The 26,518-nt window shown below is 31.4% G+C and overlaps 1 protein-coding gene, 1 long non-coding RNA gene, 1 other non-coding gene and 1 pseudogene across 4 annotated transcripts; 3 read left to right on the forward strand and 1 right to left on the reverse strand.

Moving 5' to 3' along the window:
* The first annotated feature begins 5,156 nt into the window (after window positions 1–5,156).
* On the forward strand, window positions 5,157–9,513 carry LOC108848264 (probable metal-nicotianamine transporter YSL8; annotated as a pseudogene).
* Window positions 9,304–10,369, reverse strand: LOC108855130 (kinase-interacting family protein-like). Its single transcript, XM_018628863.2, has 2 exons — window positions 10,243–10,369; window positions 9,304–10,133 (listed from the first exon to the last, which is right to left on the reverse strand). The coding sequence occupies exons 1-2, from the start codon at window positions 10,277–10,279 to the stop codon at window positions 9,304–9,306; spliced, it is 867 nt and encodes a 288-aa protein (XP_018484365.1). The 5' UTR covers window positions 10,280–10,369.
* Window positions 10,370–17,274: 6,905 nt separating this feature from the next.
* LOC108857833 (uncharacterized) lies at window positions 17,275–25,183 on the forward strand. Of its 2 annotated transcripts, none has more exons than XR_008935012.1 (6): window positions 17,275–17,526; window positions 17,634–17,724; window positions 18,096–18,205; window positions 18,457–18,515; window positions 18,960–19,553; window positions 24,840–25,183. It is a non-coding gene; the product is annotated as an uncharacterized LOC108857833 (long non-coding RNA). The 2 variants fall into 2 exon arrangements; XR_008935015.1 differs by having other exon boundaries at window positions 24,895–25,183.
* LOC130497836 (small nucleolar RNA SNORD34) lies at window positions 20,944–21,026 on the forward strand. Its single transcript, XR_008936854.1, has one exon. It is a non-coding gene; the product is annotated as a small nucleolar RNA SNORD34 (small nucleolar RNA).
* Window positions 25,184–26,518: the final 1,335 nt, after the last annotated feature.

A 26,518-nucleotide genomic window follows, 5' to 3' on the forward strand; every position in this document is an offset into this window, starting at 1 on the left:
GGTCGATCATTGTTTTTCAAGTTTTTTTTAATTGTTATAGGGTTAGAGTTATGATACAGATTGTTCTCCCTTTATGAAGGACTACTCTTTCTTAGTAATATGATATATATAGTTCGTAGTGTTGCTTGCTGTGTCACTGATAATTATTGTTTGTTTGTCTTTTCTATTTGTTCCTTGTACTGTTGAGAGTACATAAATTACATTAAAGTTGTTGAGAGTACATTTGTTTCTGGATTTTTTTTCTTCATATTAATTGTGTACGTTGTATGTATTAAATAATAATTTTTATTCTCTTTATTATGTTTGTTATATTTTTTTATTTTATTTTTAAATTTGTTGCTTTTACAAAACCTTTAAAACAAATACATGAAGACTTGTAGAAATAACTATAAATTGAATGATAATTCTGAGTGTTTGGACCTTAATAGATTTGCAATAAATTTATGTATTTCTCATAAGAAGACAATAGCATTGGTATGTTGATATTGAACATGTAAGCTATTTTCACAAGACAAAGGAGTGAGCATGTGAAGATGTTGTTGTCGCATTTGTGTATGTCTGGATTTTCTCTTGTATCTCTTGGTGTGCATGTGTTTGTTTCTCTTTAATTTGATGGGTAATATGTAAACAAAAATCGTTGTTTGTTATATTTATTAGAGTTCATAATTTACTCAGCTTTTTTCGTTTATGTGATTTCACTGATCTTGGTTGTCTTCTTCGTCTTCTTCATAAGCATCTGTGAAATTATGTTTATAAATTGTTAAATAACTGGTTGTGTAGTTTGTATTTGTTTACCTGACTCGATTATATGTCGTTGAGTTTTAGTTAATGTGTTTGGTTTGGTATGTTTGGTTTGAAGTTTATTTGTAAAATTAATGATTCATTTTTTTGGACTCTAGTTTTTGGATTCTAGTTTTTGTTGTTTTGATTATTTGGGTTGTTGTGGTTTCTTTTAAGCTGTAAATTAAAGGTTCGTGTGAAATTAGTTTGATAAATAAGGGAAATAAATAGACGACCACAGATCTTGGGTAAGAAATATTTCTGATCATTGACGTTAGTATAATATAGACAGTAATTGTGTGTTGATTTTTTCTGACTGGTCATAGAGGATACAGATAATGACTCGAGTTGTTTCGTATGTGAGGTCTGAGTCCTGGATAGAACAGATTTGCCCAACCACATGTGAATTTAAATATCATTTATAATATCAAAATATAATATAAACCCATAATACATTTATAGGCCCGCCTTCAGAGAAAGCCCAAGAAGTAATGGCTTCCAACCTTCATAAATATATATTAGTTTCGGTCATCAATGTATAAATTATTCATTAGTTCAGTGGTATAAATGGTAGAAGTTATATCTTAGTAACCTGGGTTCAAACCATGGATTTAACACTTTTTAATATTTTTTTAAAGTGGACCCCACAAAAACGCTGACGTGTCACTTCAGGAATGATTCAAGTGCCTCATTATAGTATAGATTAGGGGGCCTTGGGTGGGTCTCAAATGTTTTCTAGTGTAAGGAGATTAGAAACTAAATGTCTGTACTTCTTGGCAATCCATAAAAGAAGAAGATTACATACATTGTGCCACAAAATATTTGAGTTCATGCAAATATAGAAATGCACACAAACTTGTTTACCTTGAGTGACTTTCTTCTCAAGCTGGCTTCAAACGTAATAGCATAAATATTTGTTTGTATATCAAGCCAATGGTTTATGAATTATGATGAGGTCATCCGATCAAGAGGTCAAGGTGTATTAGGTCCCACCTTTGAAAATGAAAACACACACCAAAACTTGTTCCACGAATCTGTTCTTCAAGTATAGTGTGTCCAATAAAGAATGAACCATATCAACCACAAGGAAGAAATTCAAGCCCAAAAAGATTCTGATGGAGATCCATGCTCTAAGAAACCCAATGGAGCCTAAATCACCAAAGATCCAGCCCAAACAGCATTAACCTGCTCGCACACATCTCAGAGGCTTCAGTTCAGATCCGACAGGTTTTGGATGCATCACAAAATGTTTGGTCAGAGGATTCTCGAACTAGGCTTTTTTTTTTTTTTTTTTTTGGTCAACTCTAGGCTTTTTCTAAAGATGTCAATACATGCACTATCAAACAAAAAGATTAGTGGGTATGCAAGGGAGAAAGAAAAGAGGTGCAGAGTTCAAAGTATATCTGGCTGGCCATTGTCCATGCTCAATTTTTTCTATACCAAATTTCTGGGCTAAATACCATAATATGAAAGTTGGATCCTTTTCACAAGAGAATCAAAACTTTAGGACCTTAAAATACAAAGAAGAATAATAAAAGGTGGGACCAGAAGTTTGTCCACCGTGGGCACTGCGTGCGATTCGGTTTAAGCGAAAAAAATACAACCGTTAGAAACGCAAGCCTCTAAACAAACCGACTGCATTTTGAAAATATAGCCGTTACGAAAATGCATTTAATCAAAACGGTTCGATTCCACAGTTCTCATTCACATCAACATTTTTTTTTATTTTCTCCCAATTTTCTCTCTCTTAAAAAAAAAGGTTCAAATCTTTGAAGACTTCTCTCGATCGACTCTTGTAAAATTTGAAAAACCTGAAAAATCTACTTACGTTCTTAGATTGGTAAGCATTTCGTCTTCTGTATCTCTTTAAAATCGTGAATCCTTTTAAAGGATTTTGTAGCTCTTTGATCTCGATTTTGATTCTGGGTTTTCTCGATCGATTTTAATTAGGGTTTATAAGTTTCGTGCAAAACCATTCTTATGTAACTCTATCGATGTTTTCGATCTTCCTAATGGTTGAAAGTTTAAGTTTTTGCAGGGATCTTGATTTAGGGTTTCGTCTCTGCGTCCGCCTCGTCAGAGGTAAATCCTTGCCGTTTAGTTAGTGTTATTGAAATATAATAATCAACCTAGTTGCCGTTTAGTCACAACTATGTGTCGTGTATATATGATCTTGATTGTTTTAATCCACCTAGTTGCTCTCTCTTCTTGTTCTGCAATCTTATTAACATATACTTGTATTAATAATCTGAAACGTATTCCACATAGGTTTGGCTATATGAGTGTGTGTTTAGCCTCATAATCTTTTATTCCCAATGCAATCTCTCAGATTCATTATCTTGTACCAAATACAAGTGGTTGGTGTCTGAAAATTGTTTTGGTTTTGAACAGATGATATTATTGCTTGAAGCTTCTCACCGGCCTTTGTTTTGGTGTATGCTGCTGGCTGCTTTCTCTTCCAGAGTTATTGTCAAGGTAAGTTCTCTGTCTGTCTATGAGATTAGTTTCCGAGTTTCTATCTTCAGAGGATGGAAGGACAAAGTTAGTTCTGATGTGTTTGGATTCTGAAACCCAGAAAAGATCAAAGGTAGCACTGATCTTATAGTGTCCCAGTCAGATTCTTGTTTTGGGTACATTGTCCCGTTGCCTTAAAACTGGACCCATGAAGAATATAATTGGTTGGTAGGGCATGGATTGAAAGTCTTTTTAGACAGAGAATATATGGGATCTGTTTTCGATTATTTGGATGGAATGGAGGGTTAAGAAAGTCTTTTAGACAAAGATCATGAATCGGAAACATATCCCATATACTCATGCTTAATTACAAGTCTTTAGGTAAAGACTAATATGGGGATGGAAAAAGAAAAAGTGTCCTTAAATAAGATTTGTTGGGTGGTTAACAACGACCAACAGCTCAAATACTGTCTTAAGAGTTAAGACAATGAGCGTAATGAAAAGCAAGGTTTCCTTACTTTTAACTAAGTACCCACGGCTTACAAAATTGTCTAGACCGAGACCATACGAGTCTGTATTTTTTTAGACATGGTATAGATGGAAAAAAAGCCAGTAATGTCTGAAACAATACTTGTTGGATGGGAAAAGTTGTACAAACGGCTCACCAAAAGTCTCTTAGAACAAAGACAAATGTCTCTAGACAAGACCAGATGGGTTGGCTTTTAGACAGTAGTCGTGTAAGGGAAAAAAATACTACTAATGGCTTAGCTTTGAGACTTGTTGGGTGGTCTATAACGACCAACAGCTCAAATACTTCTTAAGGGCAAGAGACAAGGAATGTAACGAAAAACAGAGTTTCCTTACTTTAAGTAAGTATCCACGGCTTACAAAATTCTCTAGACGGAGACAATACTTGTTGAATGGTCTTTGTCTAATCCCCTTTTGTCTAGGTCTAGAGACAAAAGACCAGATCGGTTGGGTTTTAGATATGCTGGATGGAAAACAACGACCAGTAGCTTAGTAGAAAGATGGCAAAAAACTACTAATGGCTTAACTTTTGATGCCTTGTTGGATGGGGAAAAAACGACCAATACAAAGACTGAGATGAAAAACCAGTTTCCTTACTTCACTAGTTACCAATGTTTTTAGATAAAGACTGAGAGTTGGTTGATGCAAAGAATGACCAATTGTGTAAAGCATCTTAAACAGAGTTGATACAAAAAGTACAGCTGATACTGTGTCTTTTGACACAAAGAGTCCCAACAGCTTAAAGAATCATAGCGCAACGTTTTGCTCACAAGTATTATGAATAGCAAAGAGCTCATTACTTAATGGCTTAAATAAGACTTGTGGATTGGGAAGAAAACGACCAAAAGCTCATAAATGTCTTAAGACAAAGATCTTAAGACAAAGAGTCTAAAAAGTTCTAAGATGGAAAATTCGACTAATGGCTTATTGGATGGTAATGGAAGAACGACCACAAAGACAAAGATGTCTTAAGACAAAGACTGAGAACTATGTCTTTGCGATGAGCACAACTACAACAAGGCTTAAAACTATAGAAAGACCTTTCAGTTGACCAGGGCTCAAGAAAGTCTCAAGGCAAAGACTATGAATTGTAGCCTATTTCTTACCCACAATTAAGCCTTTAATGGAATTAAAGTACATAAGTCCTCTAGACAAAGAAAATATGATTATTCGGTTGTTAGACATGCTGGATGGAAACAGTGACCAGCGACAAAGAAAAGAAAAGTCTTAGATGGAAAAGACAACTTAATTATGGCGCTTGGATGAGAAAAAAAGAAACGATCAAAACCTTAATAAGAGAAAGATTATGAACTACAAGGCCGAAAGAAGTATTTATTGGATGCATATAACGTTAGACCATTAGCACGGCTTAGAAAGTTCCCTAAACAAAAACAATGGCTTGGTTTACGACCAACAATGATAGATACCCAACAATGACCAACAACGATTCCATCAGAGAAAACAAAGACAATGATACCAAGCAAGCAAGATGTTCATGAGGCAGTAGTCATGAATAAGATAAAAAGTCATCAATTGTAGAAGAAGCTCTTGAGAACCTTTGGCGAAGAAACTATAGAGAGGTCTCAGAACTGGACTGCTGTTTCAAAGTCTTCTATTGTGGAAGAATCACGTTCTGCAACAAGTGAATCGGCCTCGTTAGGGAATGCAAAGATGGAGTTGTCTGATCTAAATGAAGCAGAGTTAGCTTTAACCTCGAGAGCTGTTCCTGTTTGTGCTTTGATAGATTGTCAGTGGGATCAAAAAGGTTGGAAAATAGGAGGAAGAAGACGACAATTCCAAAGACTTGACATTGGAGTTGACTGTTTCGGATACTATGTCTGCTGGTTCTAACAGTGATGTGATGTATGCTCATCAAGATGTGGAAATGTATGTTCGAGCAGGCTATATTGGAGAGCACTTGGTGCAAAAGCAACAACATGTGTGAAGGAGAAGAAACATGCACACAAACTGTTTTTGTTCCAATGATTCAAAAGGTTCAATGCAAGAAGCAGCAGCAGAAGAACCTTAAATGCTGGATGTTTAAATTCAAAGGCAATCTAGAGAAGAAACGAAGACTGGACGGATTACTGGAAAAACAAGACACTGCAGCAAGTTCCTCATAGCTTATACAGTTGGTGGGATTGGTTTGTTACAGATGAGATGGGGCCATTACAAGTGTTCCGCAAGTGGGAGAAAGGTTCAGCTAATGATGACAGATCAAGACACTGACCAGATAAAAGAGTTGCTCAGTAAAAGTCTGCAGACAACTGATACGTCTAGAATTGACAATGAATACACACTGAATACAAAAAGAGAACGAGTCAGTCTCTTTTCTATATGGCACAGATGGAGAACCAGAAGATGCGTTCCCAGACAGTGTGGTGTTGCAGCAGCTCGTGGTGAAGCTAGCTCGTTGTTCTCTAGATTTGAAGTTGCTGACTCATAGAGAGGCTTTGCAGTTACTGAAGATAGGAGTATAAATAAAGATCCACGAGTGTTGTTAATGGGATCGAAAGATCACAGAGAGGTTGTTCTCTGGGTTTGAAGGCTCAAGGTCTTGTTTGAGATCTTGAGATTGTATCGGTTCTGTTAAGCAATAATATTGTACGTGGTTGCTTATCAAACAACTTACAAAGTAAAAAGATATTGAACTGAGAATTATATATGTTACTTGACTCGAAATAAACTCAACGCAAATTCTTTTATACAAGATTCGTTGGGAAAACCAACGCAAATCTCATTGACTTGTTGGATGAAAGAAGAAAAAAGGACCCAACGGCCAAAAGAAGTCCAAGAAAAAGACTATGAACTACAAGGCTTAAAGAACTACTTCTGCTCGACAACCACAATCCACAAGTCTTACAAGTATACTAAGACTGTGAGATGGATGGATTGAACGACCAATTGCTGAAAAGGGTCCTAAGACAAGGTGGTTTATTTTTTCATTGGATGGAAAGAACGACCAATTCTATGAAATTAAGTCCTAAATCTAGACTGAAACGAAATATGTTCTTTATGGAAGAAAAAAGATCCAAGGAGTTTATGTATGAAAAGAAGGTCAATGGTTTAAAGAAGTGACAAGGTCAAAGTTCTTTACAAAAAAAGATTGTGATTTTGTTGTATGGAAAAATGACTGACGGCTTAAAAAGTAAGGCAACGGTTATTGTAAATCGAAAAAGTTATTACTTAATCACACGGCTTAGACAGATTATTACATGTCAATGAAAAATATGAATCGAAAGCAGGTTCATGACTTTACACCACAGCTTAAAGGTGTTAAGATAGGATTGAAAGTCTGTAGACAAAGACTATATGGGATCAATTTTCGATTATTTGGATGGAATGGAAGGTAAACAGAGGGTTAAGAAAGTCTTTGGACAAAGATTATGAATCGGAAACATATCCCATATAGTCATGCTTTACAAGTCTTTAGGTAAAACATATCCCATATAGTCACCACAAGGACTTTTTCTAAGCCTGGTGGTCATTTCTTTTTCCATCCCCATACAAGTCTTTAGGTAAAGACTAATATGAGGATGTAAAAAGAAATGACCACCAGGCTTAGAAAAAGTCTTTGGATGGAAAAAACGACTAAAGTCTTAAAGAAGACTTGTTGGGTGAAAAAATAACGACCAACACACGTCTTAAGAGTTAAGACAAGGAATGTAATGAAAAAGCAAGGTTTCCTTACTTTAAAATACCCACGGCTTATAAAATTCTCTAGACAAAGACCCATACCTAGTCTGATTTTTTTAGACATGGTAGATGGAAAAAAACAACTAATGTTTGGAACAATACTTGTTGGATGGGAAAAGCTATACAAACGGCTTAAAGAAGTCTAAACGGCTTACCAAAAGTCTCTAGACCAAGACAAAAGGGGCTTTAGACAAAGACCAAATGGGTTGGCTTTTAGGCATGCTGGACGGAAAGAAACGACTAAAATGGCTTGGTGGACAGGGAGAAAACGACCAAAAGCGCAAATAAGTCTTAGGACAGACTGAAACGAAAAAACAGTTTCTTACTTTACTTACTACTTACCTATGTCTTTAGACCAATTGTCTAAAGCAGCCTTAAGACAGAGTTAGTACAAAAACAACTAGAGCTGATATGTATTGTCTATAATTGCTTGATAATGAGCTCAAAGATTATAAGAAAACTCTTTCATATTATCTATAGAAAATCACTTAAAACTTAACATACGCAAGTGGCACTGCAACTGCTCATCTTATCAACAGCTTTCATACTCCTCAAGGAGCCAAACTAGCCAAGTATGAGACTTTCACTTTCATAGCTTTTCATTTTTCTGGTTATTGACTTGGGCTCTGTGTGTCAGGGAGAGAGTAAGAGTGTTGGGGGAATTCTTCTCCTTAAGCTTCTTGTGGGGTTTCCTTCAATGGTTCTTTACTGCAGGTGAAAACTGTGGGTTTAATAGCTTCCCTACCTTTGGACTCAGAGCTTACCAATATAAGTAAGCATATTATGATATTACCTGAAGCATTGTGTTCGGCTTCTTGTCCTGTCTTTGAATTATAAGCTGGTTTATTGACTTATTGTCTTGACAGGTTCTAGTTCTACTTTGATTTTTCAGCAACATATGTGGGTGTTGGTATGATATGCCCATACATAATCAACATATCTCTTCTTTTGGGTGGAATTGTCTTGGGGACTTATGTGGCCTCTCATTGCTGTTGCTATGATCCTAGGAGATGGTGCATACAACTTTTGCAAGGTGTTGAGCCGAACCCTTTCAGGACTATTAAAGCAGATCCGAGGTAGAACCTCAGAAGAATCTCCTGCTTCCCCATTGACACCAAAGATATCTTATGACGACCAATCGTAGAACAAGACACTTCCTTAAAGAATAGATACCTTCATGGTTTGCTGGTGGAGGAGGGTATGTGGTTATAGCTGCAGTATCTACAGCTATACTCCCTCAAATGTTTGATCAGCTGAGATGGTACTACATTCTAGTCATCTATGTCTTTGCTCCAGTCTTACCTTCCTGCAATGCCTTATGGGGCGGAGCTCACTGACTGGTCACTAGCATCAACCTATGGAAAACTTGCCATCTTTACAATTGGAGCATGGGCTGTTCAGACCATGGTGGTCTTCTTGCAGGCTTAGCTGCTTGTGGAGTCATGATGAACATAGTATCACAGTGGGTCACTCGTGTAGATATATGGGAGAAGGTTTGTTGTATTAAAATGTGAAAACATGCTTTTATACATAGCTCGGAGAGGAGAAGACATACTTTTCAAAACATGATGAATCCATAGCCGGAACACTTTCTAACTAATTGATAGCCAGTGAAATGATTGCCAGTCTTGTAGCAATCTCTCGTTCCACTAACACAACGTATAACTAAATGAGCATCAACCAAACAAGTTAAATGAGAAGAGTATTGAGCTGCACTACTGTCTACTATGGTTCAGAAAACAAGAACACACCGCTATGTTTACAAGGCAAGTAGAACATAAGCAGACATTATTATTAGGAAAATATGCAAAAAAAAAAAATCAATTGTAAAAAGTAAACTAGTTTTTATTGATGGAACAGAGTAGGCGATGGGCTAACGCTACATTTGACAAACGGGTTAAGTCTCTTCAACCACTTGGATTTCCTCTTTTTCTCTACTGGTTCACTTCTTGTTTCACTCATCTTTCTCTTCTTGCTCTTGCTCTTATCCAACCCAAAGCAGCTCGGTGAGGATACATTTTCATAAACACTAGACTCTCTCGATGACTGCAGCGCATACACTTGGCTTTGCAGAACACACACTTGGTGAAAATGTTCATCCCTCATCTTTAGCACGAACCTAGCGAGCCTCACTGCTTCCTTTTTCATGAACAGCGCTTCCGTTGCTAGCTCTCTGTTCTCTTCCAAGAGAGAAGTGAGTTTGTATCCGAGATTCACAGTTTCCTCCACAGCCACTTCATTCTCCATGTCAAGCAACATCACAAGTTTCTTCACCAACTCGATCTTCTTGGAAGCTTCTCTGAACTTTCGCTCCCCGCGAAGCAACTCGTCCTGCGCCATATCTCTTTCCAAGTTTGCGGTCACGAGTTGCGAGACTAACTCGTCAACTTTCTGCTTATCACAAGCAGTGATCTGCGTCTGTTCAAAAGACAAGATGCTCTCAACTTCAGAACTGATGTCGGTATCATTGTCATGAGAAACAGGTCTAGGGTTTTGTTGTTTGGCTTGGTTGTAACGGTTCAAGAGAGTGGCGTAACCGTTAGAGAGATCTTGACAGAGTGAGAGAAGGAGAGGACGTCTCTGGTAAAACCACTCAGCACGCTGAGAGAAAGTTTCACCGGTTTGGTTATCTTCAAGAGCAGAGATGCGCATTACTTGCATCCGAGACTCAATCTCTGTGTTCATTTAACAACATACGAAAATATATTGAAGATTACATAGAGAGATATATAATCACACACATACACATAAAAAAAAAAAGAATTTGAATTTCTATAAGTGTACCGGAGAGAGAAAGCAATTGTGGAAGAGAGGTATCCATGGATGTTGTTTAGAGGAAAACAGAGAATATGGGGAAGCTTTAAGAATAAGCAAAAGGCATAAATCAGTGAGATGATGATATTAATGGGGACCTAATTGCCGTAAATATCCAGAAAAGGTAAGATGCAGTAATATCAATCTCAATTTAATTTTTTTGCAGTTTTAAATCACTTTTAATTTACATTTTTAGTTCAAATATTTAAAAATTGATTTCACATATAAATTTGATGTATCGTAAATGTTCGCATGTAGCATGTGGCAACACCTAACTAGTCTGGACCACTTATGTAAAGTCAGGATACCTTTGTATAATTCAAAAATAAAATGTTCGCATTAATGTTCTGGATTTATTTTAGATTGTTTAATATTTTGGTGTATTGTAAATAGTTATTTTGTGCTTTCAAATATAATTTTATAAAATAATATTAAAACTAGTTTCGATCCATGTTTTAAAACCGCTAATTCTTTTAACTTATTGTTTTTTTTACGTCAAAAGACCATTATATTACTCAAACCTGAGGTGGTCTGGGGTAACCAGACGGGAATAAAATAACCAACAAAAATACAAAATGTAACTCTTTATGGAAAGATCAGCAGTCTTAGCTAAAAAGTATGAAATTTGATTTTGCACTCTTGGGACATGAGTGATGCTGAAATCCAAGAAACATATTTGTAGTGTCTTTATCCTTTCCAATTTCCTTGCAAAACTTGGCCAGATAGTGCTTCTACTTTCGAATGCAAGGTTGATTCTTATAACAATACTGTCACTGTTCATCCAAACAATAATTATATTGTCGCGTCATTCTTATATTTATGTATAGCACAATAAATTAATATCTATCAAAAATTAAGGAAAGTTCTTTCAAGCCAATTTTTAAGTTTTTGTCACCAAAAGGGTCCCAAAAAAATGAACAAAACAAATTTCATTAAATATGCAAAATACCTTTTTACTCATTGCTTTGTAGAAATATAAACAATAAAAACTATATTTTTATAATTCCGAATTATATGTTCTCAAATTCGATTTTTTTTTTAATTTTAAATGTTTTTTCAAATTTTGGTTTTTCAAAATTTCTTTAAAATTAAAAAATAATTTTTGAAGCTATTTAAAAATTATAATATTTTTTTATTTTCTTTAAATTTAAACCATATCCCCAAAGCTCCAACCCTCAAATTTAAACCATAAATATAAATTAATTAACTTTGGGTATAAATGCATTTACTTTTTAATGAACCTCTTTTGGTCCTTTCTTACTTATTAATTCTTTTTGTAAAAATAAATTAAAAATAGCTATCATAGGGAATTTATCAACAATTAATTTATGAAATATTCCATTTAAAAAAAAAATCATGTCTCTTTCCTTTACAATTTTCTTTTCAAAATGTATCATTATATTTATTATCCAAAAAAACTATTTACAACAATTTTCTGAAAAAAATTCACTATGACTTTTTATATAATATCTTTTTGATAAACACTAAACTAAACATTATCAATATTTTTGTCAAAATATTGAAAATTTTATTAATTTTAAAATGTTGAAAAATGAAATTCAATACGTAAATTGATATTATAAAACATGTTATAAATACCAGAATATGCAAACAAATATCTTAACAAATTTTTTTTTGTTAATATGTATAAATCCTTTAATGTATCACATCAATAATAGTTTTTGAGAATTGTAAGAACAAGATTATATTCCCCTGCAAAATGTTGTCAAACAATTTTTATTAATAAATTTTTTATCCAATTTTAAAAACATTAAAATCATTTAAAATAATGGAGGACGGATCTAAATAGACAAATTATACTATGTTGATTCTCATATAAGTATATTTATATAGAACTTTAGATAAATTTAAGAAACTAATAATATTAACAAATTATATATGTTATATGCTATATACGAGTTATATATGGATTGTCGGATCTATATGTTTGACCGCGGATTTGGGTTGGATTTGAAAAACATTGCTTGAAACTTAAATATTATAATAGAATAATTTTAAAATTATTTAATTTCTAACAAATATTATAGATTCATGCATATTTTTCAAAATGATCAACACAAAAATATCCGTTTTTGAAAATGCGGATCAAAATATAGTGTATAATAAAGCAATATCACTAAAAGTTTAATTTATAAGATATATTTAAGATTAGATTTAATTTGTATATAATAAAATGTTTCTCAGATATACTAATGAATTTTTAAATTTGAGCATTTAATTAATGAATCTCTTGATTATTATGATTTAAACTCATAATCTTTTAGTCTACATTTAGTTATATGCCCAAAACGAAAAGACTAGAATATCATTAATGAAAATTAGTAATCCTTTGAAAAATTAAAGGTATTCTAGATTTAAAAAGGTTTCATTAAATGGAAAAATAAAAGATTGATCATGTTTAAGAATATAGATGCTTGAAATGATACAGAAAAATCAACATTCAACAAACTCTTTAGACGGCCACCTAAGCGCCGCTAGGTCTGGAAAATAAATCGAACTCAAAAATTCGAACCGAATCCGATCCAGTAAAAATGAATCTGAACCCGATATAAATAACGAATAGATCTTGTTTTTGGTATTTTGGGTTATGTGTATTATCCGAACCGAACCCGAATCTAAATAAATATCTGATAAAACCCGAAACATTCAAAACTCCAGAAAAATCTTATACAAAACATTATCTCAATTCCTAATATGTATTCAAATACATTAAAATATTCTGAACATCTAAAATACTTATCTATTACATAAAGTTTGGTGGTTCTATTACTTGAAGGTTGATAGTTAAAGGTGGCTGTGAATTTTGAAATATTTAGATTTAGATTTTGTTTTCATTAAACAATGTTTCTCATTTCATGATGTCATGGTTTTCATTTTATGATTTCATTTATTTAGTTTTTTTTATTAATAAATATGATTCCCTTTCGTTTGATTTTGAATGATCATGGTTGATGTTTATATTTTATTTTTAAATCGATTTTACTTATGTTTTGGTTACAAAAATGTACAAATTAGTTATATGAAAGCAAAACAAACCAATTTTACTTATATTTTTGTTACAAAATATGTACAAATCAAATATTTTTAAACCGAAGAACTGATTAGGATCCGAATCCGAATGTACATTGGATTGTACCAGTTCTTTGAAGATTTACTAACCCCGACCCGAACCTGATAGAACCCGAACCGGTCCTGAACCGGTCCCGAACCAAACTTTCAAATAAACCGAATATGGTTGATTTTGATAAACCCAAAAAATCAAAATCCGATTGGATAAAACTGAAACTCGATTGGGACCCTCAAATGCCCGGACGTAAGCGTCACTAAGACGACCTTATAAAATCGTGGTGATTATCTTATAAACCACTTAGACAATTATAATTTCAAGAGCGAAGACGCACATTACTTGCATCCGAGACCAAGCTCTGTACTCATTCAACAACAACATACCAAAGCAAAGTGAACACTATATAGAGATATATAAATACACACACAAGAAGAGATTGACTTTGTGTAAGTGTACCGGAGAGAGAATGCATATGTGGAAGAAAGGTACCCATGAATGTTGTTTAGAGGAAAACATAGTATAGAGGGTAGCTTCAAGGAAAGTCAAAAATCTCAGAATTTTTGAAATTGTAAAAGAAATAATAACAAAAGCCTTAAATCAGTGAGATGATGATATGAACATCAATGGGGCCTGATTTCCTCAAATATGCAGAAAAGGTAACAGGCATCACCAATATTAACAGATTATAACGTTATAAAATACTAAAAAATATTATTATCATAAAATATAATAACTATTAATAAAATATAATTAATAATAATATTACATTTATTTATTTAGTTTAGATAAAAGTTATAATTTCAATAAAATTTGTCTTGAAGATTTATATATGAAGTTTTGAAAGAATATTTTTTCATTTATATATTATATTAATGTTTAGAAATAGGGAAATTTGACTTTTATCACATTATTGGTATCATTAATCATGTTTACCTTCACCAAAAAGACATTTCCAAAAAAAAGATTTTTTGATGAAATGTGAAATTTATTGATCAAAGTTGGAAAGAATCATATGTACAAAGAATAGGAAAGAATCAGAATGCTATGACTAGGACCGAGAGTAAGAATTAAAGAAGAGAAAGAACAGTTTCAGTGTGCACTAAACCATCTTTGCATCAGTCCTTGTAGCCTAGGCTTGTAGCGGTAATTTAGAGATGTGATGCGATTCCGCCTATCACTACGTTCACGCCAAATGGAATATATAGTGACCTGTAGCACCAGCCTCAACAGAATAAAAGTGAGCTTATCATAGCGCCCTGTCAGCAGGCGAGTTAACGTTGTATGCCAATCGGGGTCAGGGTCGACTCCAAAGAGGTTCCCCCCCACTCGCAGCCAAAGAGTGAATGTAAACGGACATGCAAAGAAAAGGTTATCACGAGTCTCATCAGGCTAGCCACAATAGATACAAACCTGCGGTTGTCCCCATTGACTTATCCTGTGACCTGTAGCTAACCTGTCCCACACAGCTAGCCAAGTAATGAAACCGTATCGTGGAACCCCCTGCGGAAACCAGACCAGCTTATGCCATGGAACTTCAACTTTATGTTCCCGAACCAAGTTCCAAGTCTCAACAGCCACAAATCTATCTTTATATTCATTTTCCCCACACTTCCAGATTGCACTATCACTGACTGACTTTTCAAGAGCGAGAGGGTACCTGATAATATCTTGAACTAGCTCCTGTATACTGTGATCGCGACAGTTTCGGAGTCTCCATTCCCCTGCTACGAAGACTTCACAGATTTTCGCATCTCTCTGTATGCCGAGTTTCTGAGTGCTATTTCACCCGTAAGATCAATCAGTCCTCCAAAAATACTTTCTTCATAAAAAGAAAAAAAGACTCTTATACCATTTCTTTATAGATATATAAATATAAATAATTATTTTAAAAATAGAAAATATAGTTTTCGAATTATAAATTTTCAAATTCGAACTTTTTATATTTTTGGAATTTTTTGAAAATATCTTTTTAGAAATTCGAAAATTGTTTTTGAATCTATTTTTATTTTTTTTAAATAAATATTTATTTATATATTTATTTAAATCCAAAACTCCACATTCCAAAACTCCGCTCCTCAACTCTAAACTCTAGTCTATATTAGTTAATTCTAAAGCTATAAGTGTCTATTTATCTCTTTAAAAATAAAGATAAATATGGTTTAGGTAAACACGAAAAGTGGTATTAGGAATGTGATAGTTTTGGAAACTTCTCTTTTAAAATTATATTGAATATTTTATATAACAAAATTGTGATAATTTTAGTGAATTTAAAATAAAATATAAAATAAATATTAACTTTTATTCATAATATTAATTTTGAAATTTAATTAAATTTTGTAAAAAATTAGAAAACAAATTATATTTATTTATCCACCTACAACAGTCCGCAATCACAAGCGTTAGCTGGAACCGTTTTTGATTTTAAGAGGCTTGAAGAGGTTTGAAACGAGAGGCTTGAAGCGGTTTGAAACGATTTATAATATTTTGTGATTGTTTTAAAAGCCAACAACCGTTACCAACCGCAAAAATTGCATTTGTGGATGGACCAGGTGGTTACCGAGAAACTAATCGTAGAGTTTTTACCAATCACCCCTTAATGAGTGAGAAACTGACTGAGAACATGTATCCAGTAACGGCTTATAGCATTTCTCTGTATTTGCAATAGATTAGGGTCTCTATTTGATAAAAACCTATAGATTAAGGTCTTAAATTTTCAAATTGATAACAAAATAACTATAACTAGATTTTGACCCGCGCTTTTGAAGCGCGGAATATTTTACGATGAAAAATTTTACTAATAATTTAACAAATATTTTGGTAATTTTTAAAGAGTGTGTATTTAAAATATTTTTGTATTTAAATCAGTATTTTTAAATTCAACCCGATTGTGATTATACCGGTTAATCCGGAGATCTGACAATTCAATTTATGTTTTTAAAATATTCATATTAAAAATCACTAAAACCCGAGACTAACCGATTGAACTGATGGATGACCGATATGTAATCTAATTGGATTTAAATTGTAAAAGTTTCATAATTTGTAATCTTATAATCGAAATTTTAAAGTTCACTATTTTGCAATTTATGAAATTATGACGTTTCTACAAAATTTTAAAGAGAAAATGAAGATATAAAATAATTAAGATTAATTATTGTATTATTTGGAAACATTGATAGTAGTATAAAAATATATTGTTTGGAAACATTTATAGTAGTATAAAGAAATAAGTATATTGTTTGGAAACATTGATAGTATTATAAAGAAATAAGTATATTGTTTGGAAACATTGATAGTAGTATAAAGAAATGAACATTAGTGATTTAATGTATGTTTAAATATAAAGTATAAAGGTGTATTTAATTTAAAAACTTACAAAATAAATGTTAGGTCCAACAAAATGTTTCTGTTTTAATAAGATAGACTAGATTTTAACCCGCGCTTTAAAAGCGCGGGATAACCTTTTGATTAAAAATTTCGATTTAAAAGTTGTTATTTTCTTTTCTGAATTTTAAAATTTTAGTTTTGACATATATAATTTGTTTTGACATTTCATTGGGATGTGCATTCAGGTTTGAAATTTGTGTACGGTTCAGTTATTCAGTTTTCAAATTATTTTATTTTCAAGTGTTAGGACCCATTTAAAAACTATACATCTTTATCACATCGATTTGAGTAATGTGTTCAAGTCGGATTTTTTTTTTTTATAAACCCCGAAATTAACCGAATTAGAAATAGTTTCCTCTCAATTCTAGTTTAAGCCAAATTATTATTTTCTATGATATAAGATAACATATGTTTATCTTTAAAATTAAGTTACAAAAATAATTTACAGATGTTTATAATATCAACTTTATGTTTGTATTTTATAATTCAATTATATAATTTGTTATAATTTTGAATGGGCATGATAATGGGCCAGATAATAATTGTTTATAATTTTGTACTCAAAACTATTAAAATGGGCTTTGTTTAAAGAGATAAAAGTTAAAAAAAACCCGAAAAATAAATTGGCTCAAACCAAGTTGACTTTTAGCAATACAATCCAAATTTTTTTTCCTTGTTTCAGACACATTTGCTTTAAAAAAAAAAAGAAATACACTCTCTTATGGCGATTGAAGAAATGGAATTGGGTCTTAACGAATTGACTCATCGTCATCTCCAAGGTATGTCTTACTCTCTATTTTCTTCATCCTTGGTGGATACTTGAAATAACATTTTTTTGGGGCTCGTTTTGTTTTGCATGCCCTCTTGAATGGCTTAAACTTCATAGATCCGATGAAATCGAAGCCGATCTGATGCAGTCATATAAAGGTATTGGTGTGATAGTTCGATTTGGTGTTCAACATATCAAAACTCCAAAGGTTTGTCTTTGATTCTAAGACAATGTTTCATTACCAATTTTTTTAATCTTCTTTTTTTTTTTCTTCGAAGGGTCTATGAAGTTAATATTTTGTGTCTTAATTTTTTTTAAATATTTTTTTGTGTAAAAATGTTTTAATTTTTTAAATCTATTATATTTTACCGGTTAAAAGGCTTTTCTATGTTTTTAAATCTATTACTTAACTTACAATTAATAAACAAAAAGTTTAATGTATACCAAAATTATAATTATTTTATTTATTATATATTAATTAAGGCTTTTCTGTTTGGGCCTTTTCCTTTTAATTTATTAAAACATTTGGGTTATAGCCGATTAAATTAACGGGCAAATACAAATTTTTGTTTATTTCAGTATACTTAAATACAAAAAACAACAAAACTCTCTCTCAAAAGTAGATTCATCTTTGGTAGAGAGAAGAAGAAGGCGATCTCTGACCGAAGGACTTATTCTGATCCTTAAAGGTAAATCAACAGTCTGTGGATTACAACCAATCAGCTGAAAGATAAGTGTTTTACTACAACTATCTAAATACCTTAAACATATTTTTAAGAATTTTGATCCCCTCAAAGAAATTTTATAGCAAAAAAAAAATAATTTACAATTTCCGTAAAACCAAACGTAAACTACAAAACTAAAAGTGCCCAATATTTACCTTTTGTCTGCAAATATTATCTCTAAAGTCTCACCAAAATGGACATTGATTGGTTTTCAGGTGTGGATGCCTTTGACTTCAATCAACCAAGTTTTTCTCCACAGCCTAATCTTATCAAGGTACATACTTTTTTTTGAAAACAATATAAGAGAAACGTTTCAAAATCTGTGTGTTTGCTTTGAGGCAAATAAAATGTATATATAGGAAAAGAAATGTCGTGTGTTTAGGATATTCCGAAGTTTAATACTGTTAGAGAATATAAGCCGTGAGTTTAGTAAAATCGTATATCTTGCGAATCAAGTTTTTTCAAGATATAGAAACTTGGATTTTCGTATTTATTATAATATAGATTTAAGTTTCCAAATTTTGCGGTTTGTTGTTTTTATTGGTTTTTATTGATATTTTGAAGATATGGAAATATAAGTATCGACCATATAGTTATGATTTAGTATATTCGGTATTGTTATTTAAGAAACTTCCGAAATTTAGTTTATTTATTTAAATTTAAGCTTTTTATTTAATGGTATAGATATCTAATTCAAAATCGTATCTTTTATTAACAGGTTTGGATGCAAATCGTTTGGGCCTACATTAAACATTGGGCCATTTAAAAAACGTTGACACAAAACATGTTGGACGTAATTCACGTAAATACCCTTTTTTATTCTACGAAATGTAAGGAATCATTGTAAAGATTGGACATGTTTAGGTAAAAAGGACAATAGGATCCTGCTTTAATAGTATAGATTGGGTAAAAAATTAGATGAGCACAAGGACCACAAATTATTTGAGCCGGGCCTGCCATGTATCAACTTGCCATTTGTAGAAACTTGCCCTTGCTCTTCAAGCCAAAACTTTTGACCCCTTGGTGGCCAAGCCAGAAAAGTATATATTTCATTATCTTTTGTTGACTTTTGAAATTTGAATACAAACAAAATCCATTTGTTTTTTTTTTGTTTAATTATTATAGGGTAAGACATTCGAACTTGCTTAAAACAGTTTCTTTTCAAAAAATAACATAAACCTTGAGGCTTATAAAAAGCCATGTTGTGGATGTGATATGATTATGTGTTATTCAGATAGCAAAAGGCAGGATTCCTTCTGCCCCCGGGGCGTTGGATCAATCGCATCGTCTCATTTGAACTCGTAAACACCGCGTATGTTACTCTTCTGTCTTTCTCTACTTTTTGTATCCATATTTTCTTCTTGCGTATGTCAGTACAATCTTGGATTCTCCTGACGGTTTTTGGCATTGATTTGATCATATTCAGCTTTGTGCAATTATCAGAACAAATATCATATGGTAAACTTAACCTTGATGAAATTTACAAAAAAAAAAAAAAAACTTAACCTTGATGCTGTCACTCCCTATTTATCTGTTTTTCCAATCCATAAATACCTTGCTGAAAAAGAAGTGACTGGTTTAATTGCAGTTTTCATTATTATTACTATAAAAAGTTTCACACAACATCGAATTAATGATTTCTTAGAATTAATTTCTCTCGTCTTAAGTTATTTTTAACAAAGCCATAACGCGTTTTATCTTCCAACTTGACCATTTCTAATGATTTACTCTATTTTCTTCTCTAAAATAGAGTAACACTATAATAAAGTTGATTATTTTTTTAATGGTACTCTATTTTAGTGTGAAAAATAGAGTGATGACAAAAAATAAGTTACCCTATATATAGTAAACTTATTTTCACTCTATTATAAAGTGGAAAAAATAGTATCATTAAAATATTTTTACTTTAAATTCTATTTTAGAGTGGAAAATAGAGTGATATTGAAAATGCTCTTACAACTTAAATGGATTGTTGGCAGTAGCGGATGTAGGTAAGCCAAGTTGGTGGCACTTGGTTACTCCCATGAAAATTTCAAATTCTTTATAATATATAGGCCGGGCGTTCAGGGGCTCGTCGGTTTCGGTTCGGTTGATTCGGATTTTTGGATTTTTGGTGTTATGCTCATAAGTCTCATTCGAGTTTCACTAATTATCGAGTCGGGTTTGGTTTGGTTCCTTCCGGGTTTGGTTCGGATCGGATTTTAACCAATGTTTGAAATCGTCCAAAATATATTTTTAAGCATCAAAAGTTTCCAAATTGTTTTTCAAAATATATAAATTATTTTAAAATTTAATTAAAAATTAGTTAAACTATCTAAATTAACTAAAAGTGTTCAAAATAACAAATAAAACAAAATACAAAAATAATTTGAATACTCTAAAAATATCTAAATCACCTTAATATATATAATAACATTAACAACTTCAGATATCTTCGGATCATAGCTCGGATTTTGGTTCGGTTTGAATTATAACCAAATCCAAAAGTACTAAGCTCTTAAGTTTTGTTTGGATATTTTGTATAACAGTTCGAATCCGGCTTTAGTTTTTCCGATTCGGATTTAAGTAGGTATTTTGGGTTGAGATAAAAACGCTCAGGCCTAATAATAATATGTATGAACTTTAGTTATTTTCTCCTACTAAAAATCATATGTTAACCTTGAGTGTTGGATAATAAGTAGCAATGATCTTGGTGGGTGCTTAAGGGCCAATGATGATGCAAATTGCAAAATATGCCTACATCGTTTGATAATGCAATGATAATAAAATGTATTCTGAGGCCTTTAATTTGTTATCTTTTTAGTTTTCCCCCTTAAAGATTCACTTTAATTGACTGAATCTTTAATTGACTAAGGACCATTATATCAACCTTTTTGTGGAGTCAGCTATACATAATCAAGTGTTTTACCAAAAATTAACACCCCATCACCTATTTTAAAAAATTTTATCACTTCATCTCTTTCAACTTCTTATTATCTGACCTGAATATTTAACAAACCATTTAATATTTCATAGGCAGTTTCCTAATCATCTTTAAATTACATGTCCTTTTTTCTCGTGATGATACATGGAAACCATATCATCTAATCTATTAAAACTGAAGTACAAAATTGAGTTAACCCTAACTTTTCCTAAATATTTACGTTTCTATGCCACTGGTTTAATAAACTGTGTTTTATAATATTCCTTAACCACCTAACTAAATTTTTGGCAATTAATTAAATTGTATATCCTCCGAATGAACCAAAATTAACTCCTATAAATATCTATATAACGTCATTCTCGCAACTAATTGTATAAATATTTAACCATATATTTCGATCCAATCTAATATCATGCTTAAGAAATCGTGTAATACACATTGTTGTGCTATCAATGAACTTTTTCTCATCTAAACTATTAATTTTTACTCGATTTTTTTGTTATGATCAGTCGTATTGTTTGTAACAGCATATATAGTATGATTTATCAAACATGTATAAAATGTTATTATATATTTAAATACTTAGTTAGTGTCATTTTTATTATTAAAGTTGAAGTACACAATTAGATTGTTTGGAAACATGAATAGTAGAGATGTGTACTTTCTTTTATTTACACATTTATCTATTGTATTTTCAATAAATTAATAACAAATGAGAATTGTTTAGAAACATAAATAACATATTTAATACTTCTTTTTATTTAAAATTTTAGCCATTTATTTTACAATAAATTAAACAACCTTCTTTATATATTTCTTTTTATTTATAATTCTGTCACTGTATTTACAATTCTTTTTATTTACAATTCTTAATGGTGAAAATAAAAACACAAACTGAAATATAAATAGTATATAATATAAAACAATTTTTAAAACATTATTATTTTCTTATTTAGTTTAGTCAAATATAAAAATTTCAAGAGTTCAATTTTCAAAAAAAAAATCATGAAATTAATAATAATTTATAGAAAACTAATGCAAAAAATTAAAATTTTGAAACATGGATAAAAGTATGTCAAGAAGAAAAAAGTAATGGCTTATGTTATTAATAAAAATTGGAAATCCATTATATCAGCTTTAAAATATACAAAATGGACTAATCTAATTACCTAAAAACATTGTTTTGTCTAAAATAATCATAAAATAAAATTTAAATTTATATACATATTTCAAATCAAAATAATAATTTAAAGTTGATTTATATCAAAAATTGATTTAAAATATGCATATATTAAAAATTTATTTTTACAAATATATTTTCCAATAACCATTATTAAAAAATGTTTTCAGTATATATAAGAAAAATACAACAAAAAATTAATTTCATATACCAACTTAAATTATGGTTTTTAAATTTCATATCAAACTTTAAGAATATAATATATATGATTATTTATAAGATGGTGCATATAAAATACTATTAATTATATGATTATTTATATGATGGACCAATACAATTTATTATATAATTACATATGTATGATACATAATAATGGCTAGGGCTGGGCGTTCAGGTATCTATTCTGGTTCTCAGATCTGTTTGGATTTCGGATTTCCGGAGTCAAAGATTTCAACTTCATTCATATATTTCTAAATTTTAATTCGAATTATGACTACGGCTGGGCGTTCAGATATCCATTCGGGTTCGTTTCGGTTCTTTTTGGGTTTTTGGTTTCCGAGATCAAAGATTTTAGCCTCATTCAGATATTTCTAAATTTCAGTTCGAATTATATTCAGATCTTTGTGGGTTCAGTTCGGGTTCGGATAACCCATTTAAATTATTTTTTAAAATTCATTATATATTTGAATTTCTTAAAATCTATAAATAAAATAATATGTTGTATATATATCTGAATAGCATATGTGAGAATATCTAAATTTAACATATAAATTGGTTTGGTTTAAACTTTGGATCAAAAATCAATAATTATTTTAAATATTTTAGTATTTTGAGTGTACTTTCTACTATGTTAGATATTTATATTTGACTATTTTTATATATTTTCAAGTATTTAAACCAACCTAAAAGTATCATGTATATTTTTGATGTTTTTATGTACATTAAAAAAAATTAATATATATAAGTATCTAGATCTTTTTCGGATACATTTTGATATCCAAAATACTTCGGTTCGAATTGGTTATGGTTTCGGTTGTCTAAATATCAAAATTTTGAATAATTTGGATATTTAATCAATTTTGGTTCGGGTTTGGTATTACTCTTTCGGATCGTGATCGGTTTGGTTTTTCAGATTTAAATTTTTTATCCAGCTTTGATATTAACATGAAAAATAAATAACAATATATTTTTGAAATATACACCCGCACGGGCGTGCGGGTCAATAGCAATTACAACGAGAGTTCGGAAACAACAAAAATTGAATAATCTATCTTATTAAAACAGGAACATTAAAACTTCTTCTAGGTAGATTTTTAAAGTTGGACATCATATATTTAAATTAAATGTCTCATTCTTTATATATAATACGTACCATAGTCTAACTTTGCATTGATGTATTTCTTTAAATATAATTCTTCTTTTTGTTCATATTCCATATATAATTTTTACATTTATTACATGTCGATTTAAATAAGATATATATTAAGAATACTAAAAAATATTAATCGTTTTATAATTACCCTATACAATTCATTTTAAATTGATCAGTATATTTTCATTGGCCATATTAATTTTATTGGTACGAATAACATTAGGTAGATAAGTCATAGACACATAGATAAAAATATGACTATTCTTATAACTACGCTGGCCTAATCTACTTTCTAAAACAAATAACACATAGCTTCATATATTGTATAGAATATAGTAATATTGTATAGTATTATACTTATACAATAATACTAAAAACAAACCAAACTGAAATATAATATATATCGAAAATGCTTTGAATCATTACACACAAAATATATTAGATTTCAGAGATAAAATTCACTTTGAAATTACGTAATAATTATTTTAAAAAATTAAATTTCGTAATGTACAAAAAAACATAAGTTTTATATAAAATTTTGTTTTACAATAAAAAGACACAACTCGCGCTTGCAAAATGTTATTTTTACATACGAAAGACAGTTTTGATATTGTTCTTTAAACACAAAATTGAATTACAAACTTGATACTACATAAAACTAAAAAATATAGAATACATTTTAAAAATAAAACACGTGCGGGTGTGCATATGTTTATATAATATAATAAATATATTATGTTACACATATTTTCATATAAATAATACCCCAATGTAAGTTTTCTATGATAAATGTTGAAAATACAAAATATATAGCACTATATATTTTAAATAATACATAAAAAATCTACTTTACGTTATCATAAAATTTAAAAATCAAATTTAGTAATTAAACACATTGCTTATTTAAACACATTAGTACACATTGTTATTTATCAAAATTTTATATTAATACACATTGGCGATCATGTATAATATTTAGTAAAAACAAAGATAAAAGAAAAATGACTCCCGCTCGGTCGAGCGGGTCATAATCTAGTCAATATTTAAATCTGAACTCTAAATCTACATATTAATATGTTTAAAGTGAATATGAAATATCGTTTATATTTTTCATGATTTTTAGATGTAAACATAAACCTTACTGATACTCTTTGCATGAGTGCGCTTGCTTGGTGAAGGAGCGACACAGAAGGAGGAGCAGGGTACCTCAAACCCGAAGACGAGCAGTTCTAAGACTTGACATTGTTTATGAAGAGTTGCACAAAAGAGCGAGGAGAAAATGAAGCTGGGAGACAGGAGTTTCTTTCAAGTACGGGTGTTTTAATTTTTGTTTTTTTAATAAGCTCTATGAGCATAATCTGGGAATGGGTAGTTTTTTGTCTTTTGTTTCTTTTTATTGAGGTTTATGTATGATGGAAGTGGTGTTATGTTGCTCGTAACATGGAATAAACTTCTGCTTTTGGATTATTTGGGTTACTGGTTTGTGTCTTTTATTGGTCTACAGCTTACGTTGAGGATTGACTTGGTATGGAGTTTGGTAACAGGATTTAAGATGAGTGTGCATGCTTTGAGGCTAGAGATAAATGGTAATCAGTGGAGGATAGTAGAACGATCCTTATTGGCTTCACTAGGCTTATCGGCTTCATTAGGCCAAAGAGATACGGTTCAATTCATTTGGTGAAAAGGAGTGTATGGGACTCCGGTTTATGCTAAGTATTATTATATTGATTGGTTGGTATTGTCACTAAGTTTTTTTCAGTTCACATTTGGAGAAGTTGTTCAACTATACATGTATTATTATACATGGTTATTGGGAATTTGGTATTATACGAGTGTTCCTAAGTTTTATCAAAGCCATCTAAATGTTATAATACGGATAGCGCTTTTAGTATCTATGGCTTTGCTGCACTTGGTAGATTTGGGATTTGAGTACCAGACGTTATGTCAGCAAGAGGAGGTAACAAGATGGGAAGTAGACAGCACGACTGTTTTTTCTCCTTGGTGCGACCCATGGATGGGTTTAAAACTTCTTGTAGAGTCTTTTGACATCGGTATGGGTTTCTTCACACCAATTTTTACAGCTCGGCAGAGCACATCAAAATATTTTTTTAATGAAGGTACTTAGCTGGAATTGCAGGAGTATAGGAAGTAAATGGACAATCAGTTATCTTAGAGATATATGGTATAAATATAAACCGATTTTTTTTTGTTTTTAACGGAAACAAAACAAGACTTTGCTTTTGTTCAAGGTTTTCAGGATCATTTCGGATTTGATAATATAGTTACAGTGGATCCGATTGGTACAAGTGGAGGATTAGCTCTATATTATAATAATGATTATATGGTTAATATCCTGTATACGAGTAATCAAATGATTGACGTGGAAGCAACTATACTGGGCAAAAAGACTTATATGACGTTTGTATATGGAGAACCGGTTCCAAAAATTAGAGAACATGTATGGGAAAGATTAACTCGATATGGTCTGGCAAGATCAGAACCGTGGTTTATCATTGGAGATTTAAATGAAATTACGGTAATCATGAAAGGAAGGTGGAGTTTTAAGGAGTCCGAGATCTTTTGTACCTTTCAACAACATGATCTGGAACACTGGATTGCTGGAATTTCCAGCACGGGGTAATCAAATGTCCTGGCAAGGGCGACGAAATAAAGTTATGGTCAAATGTCGATTGGACAGAGCATTAGCAAATGAGGATTGGCACACGCTTTTTCGATGTTCATACACAGAATATTTAGGTCTGGTGGGTTCTTACCATCGGCCAGTCGTGGTCCATCTCGAGA

The sequence above is a fragment of the Raphanus sativus genome, chromosome 1 (genome assembly GCF_000801105.2).
Source record: "Raphanus sativus cultivar WK10039 chromosome 1, ASM80110v3, whole genome shotgun sequence".
NCBI lineage: Eukaryota > Viridiplantae > Streptophyta > Magnoliopsida > Brassicales > Brassicaceae > Raphanus > Raphanus sativus.